Raw genomic sequence first — 24,602 nt, 5'->3', positions numbered from 1 at the left:
TTGTCTGCTAAGCACCCAGAAGAGGCCGAGGGCGATGCTGGGTGCTGGCGGACGTGGGGCTGGCAGACGTGGGGCTGCATTGCTACACAGCAGCAGCCCCTTGCCTTTTGGCAGATGATGGTATTTTATGATTGGTACCCGTCGTCATCATATTGGTATGGCTGTCACTCATGCTGCACCATCGGCTGCCACCTTAAGATGTAAAAAATAGATTTGTTCTGTATTCATATGCTTCCCCTTCCTCCGTGAAATCAATGGCCTACTAAGCCCAGGGTTTCCAGTTTAATCTTTGGGGGGACCATTCTGTGTGACAGTTGTTTGTGTTTCTCCCTGTTCCTGTACCTGTACGCCATGTCGTCACTCGGCCCTCCCTCCCTCCCGCCCTCCCTCCTTCTCCTGGTCCATCAGATACTACTTTCGCGCCTTTTTTCTGACCAGGCGCCATAGCTAGCACTGAGATCATGGAGCCCGCTCAGATCACCGCGGCAATTATGAGCACTATGAACACCACGCGCATTGTCCTGGAGTATATGCAGAGCCAGGACATGCCAAGGCGAAACCCGGACCAGGCGAGGAGGCGATTGCAGCGCGGCGACGAGAGTGATGAGGAAATTGACATGGACATAGACCTCTCACAAGGCACAGGCACCAACAATGTGGAAATCATGGTGTCACTGGGGCAGGTTGATGCCGTGGAACGCCGATTCTGGGCCCGGGAAACAAGCACAGACTGGTGGGACCGCATCGTGCTGCAGGTATGGGACGATTCCCAGTGGCTGCGAAACTTTCGCATGCGTAAGGGCACTTCCATGGAACTTTGTGACTTGCTGTCCCCTGCCCTGAAACGCCAGGATACCAAGATGAGAGCAGCCCTCACAGTTGAGAAGCGAGTGGCGATAGCCCTGTGGAAGCTTGCAACGCCAGACAGCTACCGGTCAGTCGGGAATCAATTTGGAGTGGGCAAATCTACGGTGGGGGCTGCTGTGATCCAATTTGCCAGGGCAATGAAAGACCTGGTGATAGCAAGGGTAGTGACTCTGGGCAACGTGCAGTCAATAGTGGATGGTTTTGCTGAAATGGGATTCCCAAACTGTGGCGGGGCCATAGACGGAACCCATATCCCTATCTTGTCACCGGAGCACCAAGCCACCGACTACGTAAACCGCAAGGGCTACTTTTCAATGCTGCTGCAAGCCCTGGTGGATCACAAGGGACGTTTCACCAACATCAACGTGGGATGGCCGGGAAAGGTACATGATGCTCGCGTCTTCAGGAACTCTGCTCTGTTTCGAAAGCTGGAGGAAGGGACTTTCTTCCCGGACCAGAAAGTGACCATTGGGGATGTTGAAATGCCTATCGTGATCCTTGGGGACCCAGCCTACCCCTTAATGCCATGGCTCATGAAGCCGTACACAGGCAGCCTGGACAGGAGTCAGGACCTGTTCAACTATAGGCTGAGCAAGTGCCGAATGGTGGTGGAATGTGCATTTGGACGTTTAAAAGCGCGCTGGCGCAGCTTACTGACTCGCTCAGACCTCAGCGAAAAGAATATCCCCATTGTTATTGCTACTTGCTGTGCGCTCCACAATATCTGTGAGAGTAAGGGGGAGACCTTTATGGCGGGGTGGGAGGTTGAGGCAACTCGCCTGGCCGCTGATTACGCGCAGCCAGACACCAGGGCGGTTAGAGGAGCACAGCAGGGCGCGGTGCGCATCAGAGAAGCTTTGAAAACGAGTTTTGTCACTGGCCAGGCTACTGTGTGAAACTTCTGTTTGTTTCTCCTTGATGAACCCTCCAAACCCCCACCACCGACCCGGTTCACTCTACTTCCCTGTAAACCAACCACCCCACCCCACCCTCCCCTCCCGCTTGCAGAGGCAATAAAGTCATTTTTTTTTAACATTCATGCATTCTTTATTAGTTCCTTACAGAGGTAGGGGGATAATTGCCAAGGTAGCCTGGGATGGGTGGGGGAGGAGGGATGGAAAAGGACACACTGCATTTTAAAACTTTAACTCTTATTGAAGGCCAGCCTTCTGATGCTTGGGCGATCATCTGGGGTGGAGTGACTGGGTGGACGGAGGCCCCCCCACCGTGTTCTTGGGCGTCTGGGTGAGGAGGCTATGGAACTTGGGGAGGAGGGCTGTTGGTTACACAGGGGCTGTAGCGGCGGTCTCTGCTCCTGCTGCCTTTCCTGCAACTCAACCATACGCTCGAGCATATCAGTTTGATGCTCCAGCAGACGGAGCATTGCCTCTTGCCGTCTGTCTGCAAGCTGACGCCACCTATCGTCTTCAGCCCGCCACTTGCTCTGTTCTTCCCGCGATTCAGCCCGCCACCTCTCCTCTCGTTCATATTGGGCTTTTCTCATCTCCGTCATTGACTGCCTCCACGCATTCTGCTGTGCTCTATCAGCCTGGGCGGACATCTGCAGCTCCGTGAACATCTCGTCCCTCGTCCTACGTTTTCTCTTTCTAATGTTCACGAGCCTCTGCGAAGGAGAAACATTTGCAGCTGGCGGAGGAGAAGGGAGAGGTGGTTAAAAAAGACACATTTTAGAGAACAATGGGTACACTCTTTCATTACAAGGTCGCATATTTCGGCTTGCAGGCAGCCATCGTAGGCCACAGTGTTTTGGCTTTTTTAACCTTCTTAACATGCGGGAAAGGTTGCAAACAGCAGCGCATTTCCCATATCAAGGATGAATTGGGTTGTCCATTTAAAATGGGGTTTCAATGTAAAAGGAGGGGCTGCGGTTTTCCCGGTTAACATGCAGCACAAACACAAGTAAACCCCCCCCCCACACACACACACACGATTCTCTGGGATGATCACTTCACCCCTCCCCCCACCGCGTGGTTAACAGCGGGGAACATTTCTGGTCAGAAGAGCAGGAACGGGCGCCTCTGAATGTCCCCTTAATAAAATCACCCCATTTCAACCAGGAGAGCTTTCTGGAGATGTCCCTGGAGGATTTCCGCTCCATCCCCATACACGTTAACAGACTTTTCCAGTAGATGTACTGGCCGCGATTGCCAGGGCTAAGTAATCATTAAACACGCTTGCTTTTTTTTTGTAATGTTTACAAATAGTTATAAAGTTACACTCACCAGAGGTCTCCTGTGTGCCCTGAGGGTCTTGGGTGAGTTCGGGGGTTACTGGTTCCAGGTCCAGGGTCACAAACATATCCTGGCTGTTGGGGAAACCGGTTTCTCCGCTTCCTTGCTGCTGTGAGCTACCTACAGTACCTCCATCGTCATCTTCCTCGTTCCCCGAACCGTCTTCCCTGTGTGTTTCTCCAGTGAGAGAGTCATAGCACACGGTTGGGGTAGTGGTGGCTGCACCCCCTAGGATCGCATGCAGCTCCGCGTAGTAGCGGCAAGTTTGCGGCTCTGCCCCGGACCTTCCGTTTGCTTCTCTGGCTTTGTGGTAAGCTTGCCGTAGCTCCTTAATTTTCACGCGGCACTGCTGTGTGTCCCTGTTATGGCCTCGGTCCTTCATGGCCTTGGAGATCTTTTCTAATACTTTTCCATTTCTTTTACTGCTACGGAGTTCAGCTATCACTGCTTCATCTTCCCATATGGCGAGCAGATCTCGTACCTCCCGTTCGGTCCATGCTGGAGCTCTTTTGCGATCCTGGGAGGACTCCATCACGGTTACCTGTGCTGATGAGCTCTGCGGGGTCACCTGTGCTCTCCACGCTGGGCAAACAGGAAATGAAATTCAAACCTTCGCGGGTCTTTTCCTGTCTACCTGGTCAGTGCATCTGAGTTGAGAGTGCTGTCCAGAGCGGTCACAATGAAGCACTGTGGGATAGCTCCCGGAGGCCAATAACGTCGAATTCCGTCCACACTACCCCAATTCCGACCCGCAAAGACCGGTTTTATCGCTAATCCCCTCGTCAGAGGTGGTGTAAAGAAACCGGTTTAAAGGACCCTTTAAGTCGAAAGAAAGGGCTTCGTTGTGTGGACGTGTCCAGGCTTAATTCGGTTTAACGCTGCTAAAGTCGACCTAAACCCGTAGTGTAGACCAGGCCTCTGTGTATGCTGTTATTCCAGTATAACAGCACCTTTTTTTCCTATTTGGTTTATGTCACTTTGGATGGGTTTTAAGCTAATCTAAAAAAAGCCACTATTAAACTAAAGAGTTATAAGGTATAATAGAGTTATTATTCTTATTCTGGTGTAATAATAACACACTTATTCTGGTGTAACTATATGGGTATAATTACACCATCTGGTAAAATCTTTCCCTTGTAGACAAGTGTTTCTGGACTGAAACACTTTTGAAACAAAAATAAAGAAGAAAACCCACAGAGCATTTCCGCTTTACATACAATATTTAAAATTCTTTACTCTGTTTTTACAAGTAGAATAAATATTGAAGTCTACTGGATGGAGAAAATTTTGCCTTCATATCAAATCACAAATATTTTAGATTTAGTGCAAACTGAAAAGATAAGAAGAAACCCAATTTAAATCTGCATATAAGAGGTGTGGAGGCTTTCATCACATTTAGAAATTTGTTTAAATAACCTTTTTACAATTTTACAAATTTACCATAATATCCCTGACACTTAAAACAGCAATTATCTGAGAAAGTCTAGATGTGTCTGGTCTGAGCCTACATAAATTTAATGAAGGATTTTCTTTTCTTCTTTAAATGTAACAATGGATATTACATTTACTACATACTAACTACATAGGCATGAAAGACCACCAATCCTTAGCACCACTTTGTACCCTGGGTCCACATAGGATGACCAGATCAGAGAGATAAAATATCAGGATGCAGGGGGGCGAGGAAAAAAAAAAAAAAAAAAAAAAAAGCAGTTTCGCTGCACACGGAGGGCCCGGGGCTGTGAGCGCAGCACGGAGGCTGCTCCAGCCCTGCAGCCCGCGGGGCAGCGCGGTGGGTCCAGGCGGGGGAAATGCGGAGTGGGCAGGGGACGGGTGGGCGGCATGGGGGTGTGGGCCGAATCCCCGCTGCTGCCGGGGGAGCCCCATGCCTCTCCCTCCCGCTCTCGGCTGCGCTGAGCTCCAGCAGCTGTGGCTCCTTCCCGGCCACGCACGCTGCCCTCCCCGCAGAGCCTCCCGCCCCCAGGCCCGCCCCAGGCGGGGAGGCCCGCCCCTCTCCCGCTCGGCTGCGCTCCAGCGGCTCCTTCCCAGCAGGCGCCCCGCCGGGAAGGAGCCGCTGGAGCGCAGCCGAGCGGGAGAGGCGCGGGGCCCAGGGCGGGAGGCGCGTCCCGCCGGGAAGAAGCCGCAGCCGCTGGAGTGCAGCGCAGCCGAGAGCGGGAGGGAGAGGCACGGGGCTCCCCGGCAGCAGCGGGGATTCGGCCCGCACCGCCCACCCGGCCCCTGCCCGCTCCGCGCTGCCCCCGCCCGGACCCCAATGCGCTGCCCCACGGGCTGCAGGGCTGAAGCAGCCTCCACGCTGCACTCCCGGCCCTGGGCCCTCCATGTGCAGCGGCCCGGGGGCCGGGCAGGAGCCCTCTGGCACGGCAAGGGGCTCAGAGCTGAGCCCCCCCCCGTTCTCTCTCCCTCCCTTGCCAGCCCCCCTTTGCCCGCCCGCCCGGTGCCCGGGTGCCGGAGTTGACTCATTAGCTCCAGGATCCAGGCGCCGCCACCCCCTCCCTCCAGGCTTGCGCTGGAGCTGCAAGCCTGGGAGGGAGGAGGAATGCCGCGTGGTTGGGGAAGGGGCAGGGCCAGAGTGGGGATTTGGGGAGGGAGCCAATGGGGGAAGGAAGGGGCGGAGGGGGGGGGGGAAGAGTCCCTCCAGGAGGGCAAAATTTCTTGTTTGTCCAGTGTCGGGATGCGGGACAAAGCAGCAAATATCGGGACAGTCCCGATAAAATCAGGACGTCTGGTTACCCTAGGTCCACGAGTCTCATGCCAATATCTATACCTCTCCATTTCATCCATGCATACAGGACACAAGTCAGCTGAGGTCAGTATTAAGTTTTGTTTGACTGTGACTTTGAGGTACTGCATGTGTACATTGTGGGTGGTTATACACTAGAACTGAGGAGTTTGTTGTGGACTCTATATTTGGGGATTATACTGTTTATCTAGAAAAGCATTCAAGTTGGTGTGGATGGATCGTAAATTTAATTAGTGATCTCCTGGATTTTTAGTGATCACTTTGATAGGAAATGTGCTTGAGCAACCTTAATACTTTGAGTTGGCAAAGTTTTTGGGATGAAATGTCTACCAGTCCAAACTGAGACTGAAAAAAACAAAAACAAAAATAAAAACCCAGAAGCCATTATTCTAATTCTATTCATCATAACATCATTGCAACTCTCCCATGGGTAACCATTACCATATGTTTCTATAGATTATTCCTTGGACTGTAACAATATGATTACAGAATATTCGAAAATGTTTCAAAGATTTTCACTTATACCACCTTCTAAAATAGGCATTATAAAGAAGAAAATCAGTTTTAAATTCAAGAAGACTTTATTTGTGGAACGACAAACTATTGAAGTATTGCCAAAGCATAACCTGTTAATCCTATGGTCTGATGAAAGCTCATATACTTATGAGTATTTGGAACAACTGCACAGTTGAGGGCACAGCCAACTGTTACAAAATTTAAAAACAAAACTGTATAAATCAAGAATGCCTACTTCAATAAGCACAGTTTTACTGGATAAAAGATTTCTCAAGTGATGTAACTTTGCTTTCAGTCTTCGGCCTCAAAATGCAGAGTTAACAGCAGATAGCTGCATGTACAGTGTGCACAGTGCAGTTACAGTTGTCACAAGAAATCTACAATAAAAAGAACAGCCTTTTTTCCACACAGTTGGGAAATAATTAATCCTCTGTATATTTTTATTACACAATCTAAAAGATCAAACTACACCTCTACCCCGATATAACGTGACCCGATATAACACGAATTCGGATATAACGCGGTAAAGCAGTGCTCCGGGAGGGTGGGGCTGCACACTCCGGCGGATCAAAGCAAGTTCGATATAACTCGGTTTCACCTATAACGCTCCCAAGGACAGTGTTATATCAGGGTAGAGGTGTATTTCCATAGGTAGAGCTGTAATTCCTAAAAAAAAACCTCTCTACTTTTATAGAACAGGCAAAATATCTAGCAATTTTATCAATTTCAATTTGAAATTATATATATTTTCACAGCACAAACAAATGAAATAAGTAATCTTCTCCATCAGGATTCTGCTCAGGCTACCGATAGATCTATTGGTTTTCAGTAGCACACCTCACCATAAAAGCTAAGAGCTTCCCTGATAAATTAGATATGGATGGTAAGGTCCTTATTGGTCTTCATCGAGTCTTCAGCTCCTCTCCCTTCCCTAATTTAAGAGGCTCTTGGTGATAAAAACACCTATAAGGGAGTGGGTTTTTTTCTCCCCACCCTTCCCTTTATTGTGGACATGGTGGAAAAGTTTACTCAAAAGGCTGATTTAATTAATCTGATCTTCTCAAGAAACTTGTTCCAAAGGCAACCCTGCAGTTTGAGATGACCAATAACTGACGCCTCAAATTTTCTGTATTGTTTATTTTTTTAAATATTCTCTGGTGCTTACATGCTTTGTAACCCTAAGATAGCAGGTCAGAGATGAAAGAGTACAAAATATTTCATTTCACTGCATTTAAACTATTTGACACATTTTTGTAATATTTAATTGTTGGTGCTGGTGAGAGATACAGAATTGACAGAGCTGGAGACTGAGTACTGCTACATATCCCCAGCACAGGTACAGCATGGGCAATCAGCAAGAACAACTCCCCATGCTGCCTTGACAACATGCTTCAACCTTACTTCACAGCCCATTGAATCCTTGAATAACCTGCTGCGACTAGCAACAAAAATGGTTAATATCAGGTGTACCTGTGGTTTTTGTAATATACATACTTGTAATCTGAGAATTGGAATGAAATCATCAACACATTACACCTAAGTCATTAAACTAGTCATCACATGATGGTAACTTTACTCACTACTGACCTGGTCTGGATTAGAATCAATGACCTAGATTACCTGTCCCCTAAACCATCCACCTCTCTCTTTACAACTTACCTGATTTGTGGTCTGTAAATCTCTGCCCTACAATGTACTGGCATTTCAAAAATAAAAGCCACTGTTCTTTCCTCAGCAAAAAAGTTTCCACATTGCTATTTCATTTTGGAGCAATGCAAGTACTCTGCACTAGCATGTGGCTGGCTGAAATTCAGGAGCAAGGCTAGGAGCAGGAGAATTTAAAAAATTCCTTCTTTTTCATTGTTCTCTGCTGAATGATCCACAAAGAGCAAATACATGTGGTCCTAGAGCAAGTCAATTATCCTGCTATTACTGAAAGCAAAGAGACATGAGGTTAAATACACCACTGAGTTTCTAAAGCAAGGAGACACTTCCAGACCAAAAAATCCTTTAAAATTAACTCCTTTTTTAGATAATAAGATACAGTACACACACACACAAATATTCAAGAGTCAATGCTACTACACTTTTCTGAAGAAAAAGAAATGTATAGATGTGTTATTATGCTGCCTCCTATTGGCAAGAGAGTGTATAAAAACAGACAAATAAAGATGGCTGAACAACAAATGGTCATTTAGCATGACCATAAAAATAGGACTTGTAGCCTGTACTAGGGACAGGCTTCCAAATTCAAGACATTCTAAAGAAAGGCACAACTGAACAGTTTGGATTTATGTGGCTTTATTAAGATATTACTTTCTATTCCCATCTCTGACATTGCCTATGTGCTAAGGACACACTTCACCCACATAGAAAGCAAGTAATTTTAAAATATAGATTTCCTAAGAATGAGGACTGTAACATACTGTATGCAAAGGGGCACTTTCATATTAGTTCATTTGCCTCAGTGTTTGATCACAGAAATCCAATACATAAAATGTAAGCTATTTATTTAACATTTGCAAACAAATAACCTATTTTTATTTTGTGTGGGATGATTAACTGTATGATCTTGGGCAAGTTTCTTAACCTCTCTATACCTCAGTTTCCTCATATGTAAAACTAAGCTTAATGCTTATCTTCACAGGGGTGAGGCTTAATTAACTGAAATTCATAAAGTACTTTGCAATCCTCAGATCCAAAGAATTATGCTAAAATCAATTCTGAGAAACAAAGAAAGAAGTGTTACAGCTAGTTTAAATTGAATGGGTGTTTCTATATATCAGAGTCTGATATGGAAAACCTGTGTGGACATTACTCTGTATTGTAATAGCAGCGAAAACAGGGACATTTAAAACACACCAAAAAAAAAATATATTCTCCACTTACTTTTTTCTTATTGTTAGATCTGACAGTGGTACACATTTTAGGCCGGCTCCTAACACCATGAGGAAGGATGTTAACAACACTGTTACCCTGAGACCTAAGACAAACAAAAATTGCAATATATTACAATTTTTTTAAATAAATCGGTAATAATGCTAAGAACGAAGCTGAATACATGCACATACATGCAACCTTAAATTGCTTCTTGACACACCATCTTTTTCATAAATACCTACATAACCATGAAGCTTTGTGTTATTACATATATCAACTATGACTTCACATTGTAAAATACAGACCTCTCTATATTCAAGCTCCAACCTTTTCAATCTTTTGCAGGATCTGGGCCAATCATATATAAGCACCTTTAGAGGAGAAAAATACTATACAGTTTCGCTGGTACTCATGCTGAAGGTTCCTTATTATGCACAATTGAAGTGTCAGGCAATAACATGATCTGAAATCTAAAAATCTCTGGACTATATATGTAGAGGGAGAAATGGACCCCACACACGTTCTTTTCTGAACACTAAATGAAGTAGTGAGTTTTTGTTTTGTTTTGTTTTTTTGTGGGGGTGGGGAAGGTTTGCTGCATTCTTTCATAAAGCAGATTTACATTTCACCTTGAAAAATAAATTATTCACTGGAAAAATTTGCCTTCTTTGCAATACTTGCAATTAACAGAAGTTTTTGATGTGTTCAGATCAAGTTGTCAGAGGTTGTGTGTATAATACATTTCTAAAAAAATAAGTTACAATTGACTGATTCCTTAAATATTTTTCCCTCCAAATCTGTGATTCAGGATTGAGAAGTTGCTAGATCAAAAACAACTTCATCTTTAGTGCTGTAATTTCATTTGCCACTACTAATGATGATGTGTTTCTGTCATCAGTAAACAGAAGGAAAATAAATATACCTTGACAGAGTTAAATCTTGATAGCCTTATGAAATATGGCATACATCCAATGAAACAGCACTTGTATATTTCATATTTATGTGGCCATACAACTTGAAGTTAATTCACAGCAAAAGAAAGCATTGCATGTAGCAGGATGTCTGCGTCCCAGGGAGCACAGACTAGTGCAGGGGTTGGCAACCTTTCAGAAGTGGTGTGCCGAGTCTTCATTTATTCACTCTAATTTAAGTCTTCACATGCCAGTAATACATTTTAACGTTTTTAGAAGGTCATAAGAACATAAGAACGGCCGTACCGGGTCAGACCAAAGGTCCATCTAGCCCAGTATCCTGTCTACCGACAGTGGCCAATGCCAGGTGCCCCAGAGGGAGTGAACCTAACAGGCAATGATCAAGTGATCTCTCTCCTGCTGTCCATCTCCATCTTCTGACAAACACAGGCTAGGGACACCATTCCTTACCCATCCTGGCTAACAGCCATTAATGGACTTAACCACCATGAATTTATCCAGTTCTCTTTTAAACACTGTTATAGTCCTAGCCTTCACATCCTCCTCATGTAAGGAGTTCCACAAGTTGACTGTGCACTGCGTGAAGAAGAACTTCCTCTTATTTGTTTTAAACCTGCTGCCTATTAATTTCATTTGGTGACCCCTAGTTCTTGTATTATGGGAATAAGTAAATAACTTTTCCTTATCCACTTTCTCCACATCACTCATGATTTTATATACCTCTATCATATCCCCCCTTAGTGTCCTCTTTTCCAAGCTGAAGAGTCCTAGCCTCTTTAATCTCTCCTCATATGGGACCTGTTCCAAACCCCTAATCATTTTAGTTGCCCTTTTCTGAACCTTTTCTAGTGCCAGTATATCTTTTTTGAGATGAGGAGACCACATCTGTACGCAGTATTCGAGATGTGGGCATACCATTGATATACAAGGGCAACAATATTCTTAATCTTATTCTCTATCCCCTTTTTAATGATTCCTAACATCCTGTTTGCTTTTTTGACTGCCTCTGCACACTGCGCATCTTCAGAGAACTATCCACGATGACTCCAAGGTTTTTTTCCTGACTCGTTGTAGCTAAATTAGCCCCCATCATATTGTATGTATAGTTGGGATTATTTTTTTTCCTCTTTCTATAAGTCTATAATATATAACTAAACTATTGTTGTATGTAAAGTAAATAAGGGTTTTAAAATGTTTAAGAAGCTTCATTTAAAATTAAATTAAAATGCAGAGCCCCCCCCCCCCCCAGATCGGTGGCCAGGACCCAGGCAATGTGAGTGCCACTGAAAATCAGCTCGCGCGCCGCCTTCGGCACACGTGCCATAGGTTGCCTATCCCTAGACTAGTGGAATATTTTTTTTCTAAATTATTCAATTACATGAAACTTAAAACAGCTGCAATACTAATAGGCAAATAAGAAACCTTAATAAATGCTTCTTGCTCTAAACCCCCTTTCTGTAAACTTGCAGAGCTCCTGGGCTTACCAACCATTTCTGAACTACAACTGAACATAGATAATTGCATTTCTAGATACGAATAAACAAAGTCCAGCCCTGGTTCAGTTGCACCAGGGGTGTGCCGTCCATGCATGCAACGTATGCATTGTGTGCCCCAGAAAAACTAGCTGCCTGTGGTCCCATTCTGTCCAGCCCCCTTGCCCGAATGAGCATGGAGAATGCCATTTTAAAACCATGTCCTCTGCTCAGTGTGACTTAGCTTGTACCACACATGGAAGGGCACATTGCATGGAGGACGCCATTTTGTGGAACGTCAGGCATGCAAGTGTGTAACTGAATACACTAGGTATGCACTGGAGAGTGGGACCAAGATAAGCAGCAGTCAGTGGTAGCCACTAGCCAAGTTCTGCTAAATTTATATACAGGAGAACATAGAAATTCATATAGCACACTATAGACAAATTAGATGCATACTAAAATTGCCATGTTAAACAAAGCCCCTAGATAGCACCCTGCATACAGTTACAAACATTGGGAAAAGCTTGCACTGATCTTCAGTTTGATGAGCAATAGAGAATTGCTGAGACACAATACACACAAAAATTTGCTAAATAGCCTGATTCTGACAGCAACTAATTTGTGTTGTATGTCATCTTGGAGAACAAGAGCTGGCATTTCATGGGCATAACAAATCAGATGATTCTCTGAGACAGGGCAGTTATGTAAAAATCTTATAATTAGTCAGTGAGTTCAATTATTTACTCAAGCAGCATCTGGAAACCTCTCGTGTTTTTTCAGGAACATCAAACAGAATTCAAAATGACCTCATCAAAGCAGAAAGTAATGTTCGATTTAGTGTCATTGTCAAAGAAATTGAGGAATGCCATTTGTTATTATTTTACTGGACGAAACCTCAGAAATCGCCAATAAGTCTCAGCTTTCAACTATACTGCATTATATGAGCAAGAATGGTGATACTACAGAATTCTTGGTTGGTTTTACTGAAGTTAGCAACAATTGAACTGCAGCTGGCCTTTATCACTGTGTTGAAATGGTGTGCCAGAAGTTTAAATTCAGTGACAGGTTGGCAGCTCAGGCATACGATGGTGCAGCAGTAATGGCAGGTCATATAAGTGGGCTTCAGAAACATATTTGTGAAAAATTCCCCTGTGCACTTCTTGTTCATTGCTATGCTCATTTTTTTAAATCCTGCCCTCAGTTTTCCAGGATACAGTATCAGATAATGACTGATTCTTTAAAAAAAATTTAGAAGGAATATCTGCATTTTTCTCTTGATCTCCAAATCAAGCTGAACTTCTCTGAAACGTATTTAAACAAAGCCTGCCTTCTATTTGTACCACAAGATGAAATTTTCACTCAATGCTTTTACAAACTGTTAAGCAGAACAGAGAAGTGTAGTGCAAAATCCAGGAGATTGGAATGCTCGTCTTTCACCTCAGCCAAGACTTTTCTGACCATGCTTGATGATTTTCAGTTTATGTTTCTCCTTTGCCTCTGGAGTGACATATTTGAAGTGACAGGAGAGTTATTTGATGTTCTTCAAACCAAGATGGACAATACTGGGTGTATTCAGCAGATTCGTGAGACAGAATAAATTCACCAAAAGCGACAAACTTGTGATGAGTTTTGGAAAGGTGTCAGAGCAAGATGCACACGAATCTCGTGAAAAGAGAGCAAGAGAAGGCCAAGCAACATGTAAGCGTCTCTTCTTTGAGGTTACTGACAATGTCAGCAAACAGATGTCAGTATGATTTGAAAGCGTAGAGAAACTTGAATTTCTCCAAAAAGATTCAGGGAGTTCCATACACATTTTCCAGCTGATAGTCTCATATCTCTGCAAGTACGTTACCTCAGTATTTTTATTAGTCAGCTGCACTCAGAACTGTTTACGGTGTACAACTCAGAACAGCTCCAAGGGAAAGATCAATTTGGACTTGTATAGAACTATTCATATGCTGGATTTACATATTTTGCTTGTCTGAGGTCAACAAGTCAGATACCTTAATTCTGACTATTCCCTACTCTACTGCCACGATGGAACAGTCTTTTTCAACTTCAAAGTGCATTAAGACATACACATGCAACACTCAGCACAGCAAATGCCTGTCCAAATTGGCTTAAGTGATCATCAAAAGGGAATTGCTTATGTATCTGCGCAGTTTACCAGATTTCTACACCTTGGAGTTTCTCAAAAAAAGATAGAAGAGTAGATTTTCAGTTTCAGTAGAAAAATCAGGCAATCACATATTTGTATATTCTCAGCTTTCATTATATTTGACTACTAGTATTTGCCAAAACATATGTATCTGGTTTATTAATTGCTAGGGGTAGGTTTTTAGAAAATAAATAGTTTCATCTGTCATCTAAAAAGTTCCTGTATGCCTTGACAATTTCACCGCGCACCACTGAATGGCACCCATTTCTGATAGCTATTGCCAGCAACAGTTAATTTTCCTAGTGTAGATAAGGTTACAGAGACACATGACCATTTTTTGATGTGAGCACAAGTAGCATCTAAAGCATGCTTAAACTGCATAGATTATCTCATACTACAATCACTGACAGCGTGCTCAGAACTATACAAGACAAAGACAGAGGTCCACACCCCAAGGAGCATATAAAGTAAGGCCCTGCCAATTACAACTTTTAACTGAGTTAGTAATTAATTACTAGCATGGCTGGTTCTAAATATTCTCTCTCCTCACACTACCTGATTAAAATACTGACAGTGTCTTGCCTCTGACAAGAGGCAGGAGCTGGAACATGGCTGTCTTCATGTAATGGGCTCAGCACACTTTGTTTTGCAACACAAATAGGACTTCCATGTTTTATAAGCAGTTAAGCTAGGCAGCCTTCTGCCCAGTTTTCATTGCCATAGAACACCCCTGAGGACATTGCCCCATGTGCTGCTGATGCCACATAGCTGGTGGATTGAGTGTATGAAGGTTAGGGCACTATTGGATAAGTATCCAGATTTTCTCAAAATGCATCAGTACAAGTACAGTTTGGTAGCATAGTAAAAGGGAGTGGGGGGAGAGATGCACAAACATAGTTGTGATGTCTGAAAAGCTATTTTGTGGACATGAAGAGAACCTATTAAAATTCATAAAGCCACCACCTTATGCTCTTAAATACCTCCTTTAAATCTCTCTCTCCTGTTGCCTAAAAAACAAAATTCAAAAAATTACTTCAGTTCATCATTAGCTAGGCAAGTGGCGAGCTCGGACTTTGGCTTCTCTTCTAAACTCTGTGCATTTCATTGTTTACCTCATCCTCCCAACCCATTCCCAGTTCCATTTGTCTGTTTTTTTCCACCTGTTGCATTCTGTTTGCTATGAGGATTGTGAGCTCCCGGAGGCAGGATTTGTCTTTTTGTTACCCGGCTGTACAATGCTGAGTACTGTGGACCCCCTATTTTTGATAGTGGTTCCTATACACTACTGTGAGTTAAATCGTGATAATGTCTCATATACCCAGTAAGTGTGGCTGCATCTCTAGTTATTTACAAAACAAACGAACAAAAAATCACATTACAGATCTAAATGTGAATAGAGGCCAAAAGATGAACGAAGAAACACACAATGGGAGGTTCAGATGCTTACTTTTTTGTCACTTAGTGTTTTTTTTAATTGGGTGGTTTCAGAAGTAGTGTTTTAGGAGAACACATATTAATAGAGAAATATGAATGTATGTATTTCCTTTTAATATGAACTAATAGTTTTCTTAAAGATTTTGCTTTCATATAACCATCACAGTACCATTTTTTGACAAAATATAATTTTAATTAAGGAAGAATAATCTATTATTTACATTACTGTAGCTCCTAAGAGCCTTAGTCATGGACAAGGACCCATTGTGCTAGGAGCTGTACAAACAGAAAAGACCCTCCCTGCCCAAAAGTGCTTACAATCTAAGTTGTTCTGAATAGATGATACAAGCCTCCTTCCCACTATGTAGCAGCAGAAGCCCCAAAATGAGAGAAGCTTAATCATTTTTTAAAAGTAATTCTTAAACTCTTAATCTTAGAATATTGATAAAATAAAGTCAATTCCAGTTGTTGTACCAGCACTAAAGTGGACTTTTCTAGGTTCACAAGGAGGCCTAACTTTAGGAACAGGTCTACTGTTATGTGGACGGCTCGGAGAGTGTCGGTCTCGGATGGGGCCTTGAGAAGACAGTCATCCAAGTATGGGAAGATGATGATTCCTTTTTTCCTTAGGTAGGCATCAACTACCACAAGGACCTTGGCAAACACCTGAGGTGCTGTGGACAGTCCAAAAGGCAGTACCTTGTATTGGAAGTGATTGTTGCCCACAATGAATTGGAGATATCGTCTGTGGGCAGGGTGTATTGTAATATGGAAGTATGCATCTTGGAGGTTGAGAGCTGAGAACTAATCCAATGTTCCAGTGCTGGGATAATAGCGGAGAGGGTAACCATCTTGAAGCATTGCAGTTTGACAAACTTGTTTAGATTGCAAGGGTCCAGGATGGATCACCAGCTGCCAGATTTCTTCTGGATCAGGAAACAGTGGAGTAGAAACCCTGTCCCATTTGCTGGGAAGGGACCAGTTCTATGGTTCCCAGTTGCAGATGATGATTTATTTCTCCCTGTAGAATGGAATTGTGAGAGGGGTTCCTGAAGAGAAACGGGGAGGGGAGGTGGCGGGGGCGGAATAGATAGGAAGGGGATGGAGTATCCTTCCTTGATTATCCTGAGAATCCACTTGTCCGAGGTGATTAGTCTCCAAGATGGGGAAAATGGAGTTAGTCAGTCACCAAACTGGTGGAACACTGAAGATGGTTGGAATGACTGGAATAGGGGGAGGCTTCTCAAGATCTCGACCACACCTTCAAAATTGTTACTTTGGTGAGGGTGCATGAGAGGTAGCCCCTTAAGGAGCAGTCTGTCTACGCTTGGTAGGAGATCTTTGTCTTCAGTTCTTGGTGTCACAGTGCCATCGAGGGGTACTACTGTGGTCAGGATCGCGGGAGGAGATATTTCCCTGGGTGTCTCTTCGGCACTGGCGTGTAAATGCCAAGAGATTGGAGTGTAGCTCGGGAGTCTTTAAGGGAGTGCAGAGAATCATCCATGTGCTTCAAGAATAGTTTCTGGCCCTCAAAAGGTAAGCCCTCTACCACGTTGGTACCTTCTTAGGAAAACCCAAGAGCTTGAGCCATGATGCATGCCTCATGGCCACAACAGTTGCAATGGATCAGGCATTGTTGTCTGCAGAGAGGCTTGCAGGACTGTTTGGGCTAGGAGATGTCCTTCTGATACTAAGAACTGGAATTGCTCTTTCTTGGCTTCCGGCAGGTCATGACAGAGTTCCTCCAATTTAGAACAGTTCAGGTAATTACACTTAGTCATGAGAGCTTTGTAGTTGGAGATTCTAAATTGTAGCATGGCTGATGAACACACTTTGCATCCAAATAAGTCTAGGCGTTTCCAATCCCTGTCTGGATAACTAGCATAGGATTGGTATTGACGGCCTCTCTCGTACTGCATTAATCACCAAAGAATTTGGGATGGGGTGTGAGAATAGAAATTCTGCATCCTTTGCCGGAACATAATATTTTTTGCAGGTTGGCGAGATGAATGCCAGGTCTGCCAGAGCAGCTTCTAAGGATTGAGAAGAGCCTCATTGATCGGTAGTGTGATCTTGGAGGAAGAGGATGTGTGGAGGATATCAATCCGTATATGCTGCTGGTTCTTGACTTCCTCCAAAGGAATCTGCAGGGAGTCTGCAATCCTGCAGAATAAGTCCTGAAAATGTCTGAAAATTGTCAGCAGATGTAGGAGGTGGAGGCATGATAGCCTTGTCAGAGGAGGAGGATGAAAAACTTAGTGCTGGTGGAGTGTCCTCCTCCTGTTCCTCCTCTTCAGTTGGTACAGGTGGGGGTTCAATCGCTGGAGGGTGAGAGATTAATGGAGAAGGAAGAGGTATAGGTCTCCAGCTTTGTTTCCTGGGAGAGTTCCCAAACTGTGCCCTGTACATGGCCCAAGGGTCCCAATATGGCCAATGTTGAGGGAGTGGAAAATGTGGTAGCATCCATGGTGGTCCATGTCAAGATTGTGGACCAAATGTGGATTGTGCATAGTGAGGATGAGTTTGTGAGATTTGCCTGACAGATGAGGGAGCAATGGAGCCCTCCTCTTCCTCCTCATCACTGGGGAAGGGAGGCGCCATCCTAGGTGGAGAAAGGGAGGAGTATTGTGAGTCCAGAGAGGAGGGTGGAAGTGGGGGGGAGGTCACGTTGAAGGAGTGAAGACTCAAGAATGTCAGATTTCAGCAGATCTTTAGGATATCTAAAGTCTTGGGGGTGGGGGAGAAGAGCATTATCTGTGCTAGTGTATGACTTGGTGACGAAGGGTGTATTCTCCTGAAGTGTCTGAAGATGGTGCCAGCGATTTGGCCGGCACCAACTGTTTCATCAGTGTCGGAAAGGCACCAGTGCCGGCATTTTTGTCAGTGCTGTAGCTCCTGAAGTTGGCCTATCTCACTGCCCAGAGTTGGGAAACTGTGCCGAGGGCTGTAAGTCTGCCCAGTTAGGATCTTTAGACTGTTTCTTCACGTCGGTATCAGGGGTATTTGAACAGGTCCAGGAGCTGTGTCCGCTGTCAGATCATGTTGAAACAACAGACCTCGCTGGAAACGGTGTTCTTGTGGGCTGTGCCTCAAGGTGTGAGGAGGGAGCCCGTTTCTTTTCATCCGAATGAGAAAGAGAAAACTTTCTCTTCGGGAGAAGTGGGGGGTGAGGATCAGCAGACGACCTGGCAGAGTGTGAAGGCCTCTCCGCGGAAGAAACTAGGCCCGGTCCAATGCCAGTCGCAGCGATTTCTCCATGAGGAGAAGTTTTAATCTAATGTCCCGGTCTTTCTGGCTCTGGGTTTCAGGCCAAGGCAGTGGGAACACTTTTGTGGGACATGTCCCTCTCCCAGACAGCGAATGCACCTCGGGTGGCCGTCTGTTACCGGGAAGACAGCCCCACAAGAAACACCTCTTAGACCTGGGGAATCCGGGCATAAGGGTGAGGGAAAAAGCTTCCTGGTCGGGAAGAGCGGGAATCAGGGAAATGGAAACCTAAGCTATGAGATAACCGTGAAAGTAAAGTTAAAACAACAACAAAAAATTTTTTTAAGATAGAAGAAAGAAAGGATGAGAAGAGGATACTAAATACACTACACTAATAGCTAAAGCACTACCTAGTAAGTGAATTGGAGAAGCGGGCTCTGCTGTGGATTCTGTCACAAATCAAAGGCATTAGAGAAGGAACTGTGGACGGTTGGACCGCACAGCGCTATATATACATCCTGCACACAGTACGAGAGTGGGGAGGTGCGCATTATTAAAAAAGAACACCATTACAATATAAAAGGTCCACATTGTTATTAAACATTTATATTGTGGTGGCACATGCGGTCTAAGGCCTTCCTTCTCCTGAAGCAGCCTTGTTTGTTTTTGTTCTCCTTCTTTTATTACACAGTGTTCTACCTTTCTTCATTTGTGGTTTCTATTGTGGCTGTGGGAAGCTAAACTCAAGAAATGAGCTCCACGTACAGCTGATCAAAAAGTGAGTTTTCTTCTGCTAAAAAGTGTGTCTGATTTTTCCATGGAAAGTTTCAATATTTTGGTGGAAATTCAAATACTGAAAAAAGTTGAGCTTAAAAAAATCATTTTATTTTGATTTGGAAATGCTGCTGCAGTGCCTCATGGGAGCTGTAGATAGGACGCCTCATGCTCCCATTCTCATGTACACACTAGGTTCTGTGGTTGGATTACATCTCCGGCAGGTAGTATAGACATACCCCAAGGCATGTTTTTTAAACATACACAATCAAATGTTTGATTTAGCTAGTTGAAAATCTCTCCCCCACTGTTAAATATCTATCAAGGCTTTAGATGGGGAACACTCCTCTAAACTCTCAAATATAATATGTATTTAAATACAGCAAATTACATGATGTACTACTGGGCCCAAATCATCTTTCACCTACACAAATATAAATCAGGAGTAATGCTGGTGTAAAAGAGAAGGTGAGAGAAGAAAACCAGGCCCTTACTGTTTACTAATTAACCTTCTAATGCACCAGGGTGTGGAATATAAAGAAGTGAGGAGAAGAGGCTAGTTGCATGGGAGTTCACAGCAACTGTTGATCATACAATTTGAGTGAAAGCTTTTATTTAGGACTAATTCCTGCCCTCATATATAACAAGGCAATTCCTGGCCATGTGTATGTGTTCAAGAGCAGAAATTAGCTCCAGCTGTTTAGCAAATTTTTCCAAGCATTTTGGTCCCCACTTTGTGTTTCATCCTCAGGGTGAATCTGGGGTAGTAAAGCCCTCCCACTCCACCTCCCCCCAAAATACCCCAAACTGCATGAAGATTCTCTCTTGTGATTGCTAAAACAGAGACACTGCCTCTTTCTCAGTGACCATCATAAAACAAAAACATGAGACAGGAGTTGACCACACCTCATACAGACTTAATACACAAGAGACTGGTAATCTTTAAAAGCGATGGAAGAATTTCTAAAAGACAGGGGTGCTATCTATGCAACATCAAGGGAACAATCCTACCCATCACAGAGTTAGTATTTTTCCAACAGGTGTCTTCTGTTTGAAGTTATCAACAGTAAGTTTACAGCTCCAACTTAGAGACTGAAAGTGCTAAATTAGAAAAATATGATCATCTTGGAGGTGCCAAGAAAGATACCAGTGATTTATAAAACTTCTTTGCTGAACATGTCACTGAACAAAGATCATATCTTAACTTTTTTCTTCATTCTACTATTACACGGGAAGGATTAGGAAAAGGTTACAGTATGGGAAGCACCTTTCATTTCTGAATTTTTTGTAACCATTTGCAAAAGGAGTCACTGTACAACAGCTCTTGAGCATTAAGGTGTTAATATTTCATTTAATTCCTCAGTTTAATTTTTCTGTTCTAACCATGAATCACTCTCAGTATGTGTTTGTTTTTTCTGAAGCCCTACCCCCCAACACATCCCTGATGACCTGGCACACCACTTACACAGGTGCCTTCCTCCACAGTGCTTGTGCCAAAGCGATCTTCACCAGGCTGTTATAGGGGTTTTAGGTGTCCCTTTACACCAATCCAGCCCTTCTATGAAGGGGACAGAGCAAGGATCAGAATCTCAGCCTATAATTTTATTAAATATAATAAACATAGCATTATTCCTTTAATACTAGATCCATTTGTAAGGACTGCAAACCACTAAATATTTATCATCCCCCCAAACTGAAGAATGCAGTGACAACATTCAATATAATTCAAACTTCCTGCTTCCTTTCTATTTTTACAAAATTCAAAAGTTATGACTCTTCACTGGAATGACAGAAAATAAAATACACAGGGAACTGTGTATGTGTTGTACTTTTTGTCCCATCATGCCTACTTGTAAGCAACACTAAGTCATTAAAATAGGATTGGTATTTTTTCTTTTGTTACTGGCATTTTACCCAATTTGCAACCTAAGACATACCAAGTGCATTTTTTCATAAAAACAAAGATTATAGGAACAGTATAACTACCTATAAAGAGACATGAATAAAATCCACATATTTACTTAAATATTACTTAAAGATTACTCCTCCTTTCACTTTCTAAACTATATTCTCAGTCACTTATGATGATGAAAATACAGAGAACCTTGAAAAGTACATGTGAAAAGCAGATGGTAAAGGCCCAGTCTTTACTCAGAAGAAACACCCATTCAAGTCAAAACTCCTATTCATGTCAAGAAATGAAAAATTCTATTTATATAGTGTCTTATAACAGCAAACATCTTTCTTTGTGTATCAACACAATTGACTGATGTTAGCATAGATCAGCATAATCTGCTAGTGACCTGCTGCACAGAATCAGAACAGTGAACAAAACACTCTCATTTTGGGGAGTCACAAAAACAGCAGCAATTTGCTTATTGTAAGCCTAGTGCTCCTTCATGGAGAAATTTAAATTAGATATTTAGAGTGAGGAACACTTTACACTATTCCACCAAAGCCAATGGGAGTTGTGCTTGACTAAGGGATGCAGAATTTAGCCCTAAAATTAGAATGCACGGATATAAATTTACTTTATCATTGAGGCAAAGCCTTTATTTTAGGCACATCAGAATTTCAGAGGTTGCTCTCATTCACGTTCATGCACTAGAATCGACTAAAGACACCAAATGCCACAAGATTCCAGCGCAACAGAAGGGGTGGCATCTTGCTGTACATTTTATGCATTTTTATTTTCAGATTGTAAGGCAAGAAGGGGTCACATGATCACCTAGTCTGACCTCTTGTATAAAACGTCATTTAATTTCACCATTACTCCATGTTGAGCTTAATAACTTGTTTGGCTAAAGCAGGGGGAGTCAATTATTTTTTGTCAAGGTCCAAATTTCTTGGTCAAGGTATAGTCAAGGTCCAGACTCCAGGGCAACATTTTTCACACCACATGTGCCATTCATACAATGCTGTGTAATATACCCAGGCCTATTTCTTATATTTTTAGTGAATTAAATGAAAAATAAAACCACTGTATAGCCTCAAAATAACCTCCAAGAAAGATGTAATAAATTACTTCTGAGACTTTGAGAAAGTATATAGATAAAATGTCAAATAGATACAAATATTAGTACTAAAACACTTTCAGACAATTGTTTTAAGTTTTGAATGTGTTCTGTCAAATAAAATTATCGTAGGCATAGATAAACATTCGAAATGTTCAAGCCTTTTGTGGTTTATTTAATAAGTATCAGAGTTTGAAAGAAAACACTTAGTACACATGAACTCTATCTTGCATCTGAAGAAGTGAGGTTTTTACCCACGAAAGCTTATGTCCAAATAAATCTGTTAGTCTTTAAGGTGCTACCAGACTCCTTGTTGTTTTTCTATCTTTTATGATTCAAGTCTTTCCAATAAGAAGTACACACTCACCTACACATGTATTGAGCAAAAGAATCAAATAATTACTGTGACATACCTGTTAAAACTGTATTATCACTACTGAAAATGTAACTTTATATGGCAATACAAATTTAAAATAAAATATGCACAAATGTATAATTAGACTACTTGCTATCAGTGGGAAAAGTGACACAAGTCCTCTGCTGGACAAGGGCCCTCAAGTCCGGAGAGAGTTCAGTCAAAGCAACACAGAGGCAATTGCACAGATGATTATCAGTCAGAACGGAGCAATTATGCGATTTAATGCTGTTCATTGTTGAGAATCCTGGCTCACACATGTATGTCAAGCCAAACATAGTCAAAATGTTAAATGCCACCTTCCTCAAGTGTGGATACATGCAGAGTCCAGCACAAGGGTTGTCCAGAAAGTTTCAGATGTAGTTTCGGTGTGCTGCACCTTAAGCACGTCATCTACTTGTAAATCAGTAAGCTCCAGCTGTAGTTTTGCTTTTTCAACATCTGTAAATGATGCTTTTGCTTGATCACACCAAGTGCCATTTGCCTATATCATGAATGGGTTCCTTACAAACAAGATGATGTCCCTAACACTTTCAAATTCTTAGAACCTCTGTTGGAAGTTTTGAAGAAGCCTGTCCAGAGGTGATGCCATTTGATTGGGAGGTGAGGGATAGCTCAGAGGTTTGAGCATTGGCCTGCTAAACCCAAGGTTGAGAGTTCAATCCTTGAGGGGGCTATTTAGGGATCGGGGGCAAAAATCTGTCTGGGGATTGGTCCTGCTTTGAGCATGGGGTTGGACTAGATGACCTCCTGAGGTCCCTTCCAACCCTGATATTCTATGATTCACACCTGCAGTATTCTGGCAGCTTAGCAGCACCAGGAAATGTAGTGTCTCCCCAGTTTCCAAATCACTTTTGAAGAGACTACATTTGTTTTGAAATGAAGCGACAATGCTGTGGAGATCCACTACATTTTAATTTACAGCCATAGGGGAAAAATCACAATCATTTAAGTGGCCTGTCAAATCAACAAAGAAGGCCAATATCCTCATGCTTGTAGCATCCCTCAAAAACACATGTAGCTCTTCTGCCTTTTTCCCTGCAATGTTATGTACGTATTCTTCTACATGAATTCAAGTTTCTCGCAGCCTTCTAAGTACTTGCCCTCTGCTCAGCCAGCGGATGTCATCATGAATCAACAGATCATCGTAATCACCAGATACTTCTGAAAGCAAGCTTTTGAACTGCCTGTGTTGCAGTGATGACTTGAACCGAAGGAAGTGGACAAGTTTAATCACCATTGACATTACATTAGCATACTCATTACTAAGCTTTGCATAAAGTGCAGTTTGACAGATTATACAGTGATAGGAAAGCAAATTGGGGGTTCAGATCTTCCAGACATTTCACAAGCCCTCAGTGAGTACTGATCATTGCAGGAGTGCTAGCTCTTGTAATTGATACAATCTGATTCACATCAAAACCTTCATAAGACAAAACAGTTTAAATAAATCCTCACCTGACGTGAGATTGTTATCTGGTATAAGGGACAACAAATCCTCCACAAATTTCTCTCCATCAAAAAAACGGACATACAGTACTAGCAGAGCTATGTCCCTGATATCACAGGATTCCACTGCCATGGAACGTTTTCCTATTTTCAGGCTTGTCAGGGTGAGGGTTTGATGGGCCTGCTTAATGTGGGAACCTCAGCTGCTGCATAGGGGATGCTGCATGCTGGGCTTCCACTTCCCCCCATGATTCCCCTATCCCTTTTTCTTCCCCATCTCATTCCCCTCCCCCACTGCCCCATGCCCCTCCCCTCACTCCATTACACTCCCCCTGCCCTATTCCACCCCCCTTTCTTCCTCACTACCTCTTCCCCCTATCCCCTCCCTTCCCTCATTCCCCCAGATCTCTTTACCCAGCCCCACCACTGGCACTGTTGCACAGAAAACAGGAAGGCTCCCAGCACACA

The 24,602-nt window shown here is 43.2% G+C and overlaps 2 protein-coding genes across 4 annotated transcripts in view; both read right to left on the bottom strand.

The window, feature by feature from the left end:
- Window positions 1-24,602, bottom strand: part of SLC49A4 (solute carrier family 49 member 4) — a 163,074-nt gene that overhangs the window by 105,598 nt on the left and 32,874 nt on the right. For all 3 annotated transcript variants that reach the window (XM_065561496.1, XM_042843086.2, XM_005279896.5), the window contains exon 2: window positions 9,286-9,379. In XM_065561496.1, coding sequence (XP_065417568.1) covers window positions 9,286-9,379 — 94 coding nt within the window. The remainder of the gene's footprint in view (window positions 1-9,285; window positions 9,380-24,602) is intronic.
- Window positions 1,890-4,790, bottom strand: LOC135974303 (uncharacterized). The gene is made up of 2 exons (XM_065561498.1): window positions 3,111-4,790; window positions 1,890-2,514 (listed from the first exon to the last, which is right to left on the bottom strand). The coding sequence occupies exons 1-2, from the start codon at window positions 3,649-3,651 to the stop codon at window positions 2,012-2,014; spliced, it is 1,044 nt and encodes a 347-aa protein (XP_065417570.1). The 5' UTR covers window positions 3,652-4,790; the 3' UTR covers window positions 1,890-2,011.

The sequence above is a fragment of the Chrysemys picta genome, chromosome 11 (genome assembly GCF_011386835.1).
Source record: "Chrysemys picta bellii isolate R12L10 chromosome 11, ASM1138683v2, whole genome shotgun sequence".
Taxonomy (NCBI): Eukaryota; Metazoa; Chordata; order Testudines; family Emydidae; genus Chrysemys; species Chrysemys picta.
This window is presented reverse-complemented; position numbering and strand designations above follow the sequence as displayed.

What these genes read in the sequence shown, in the direction of transcription:
- LOC135974303 (XM_065561498.1), bottom strand. Translation starts at nt 3,651, where the DNA reads ATGGAGTCCTCCCAGGATCGCAAAAGAGCTCCAGCATGGACCGAACGG. An exon ending in GGGCACACAGGAGACCTCTG is followed by an intron (nt 2,515 to 3,110) that starts GTGAGTGTAACT and finishes CTCCTCCGCCAG; the next exon opens with CTGCAAATGTTTCTCCTTCG.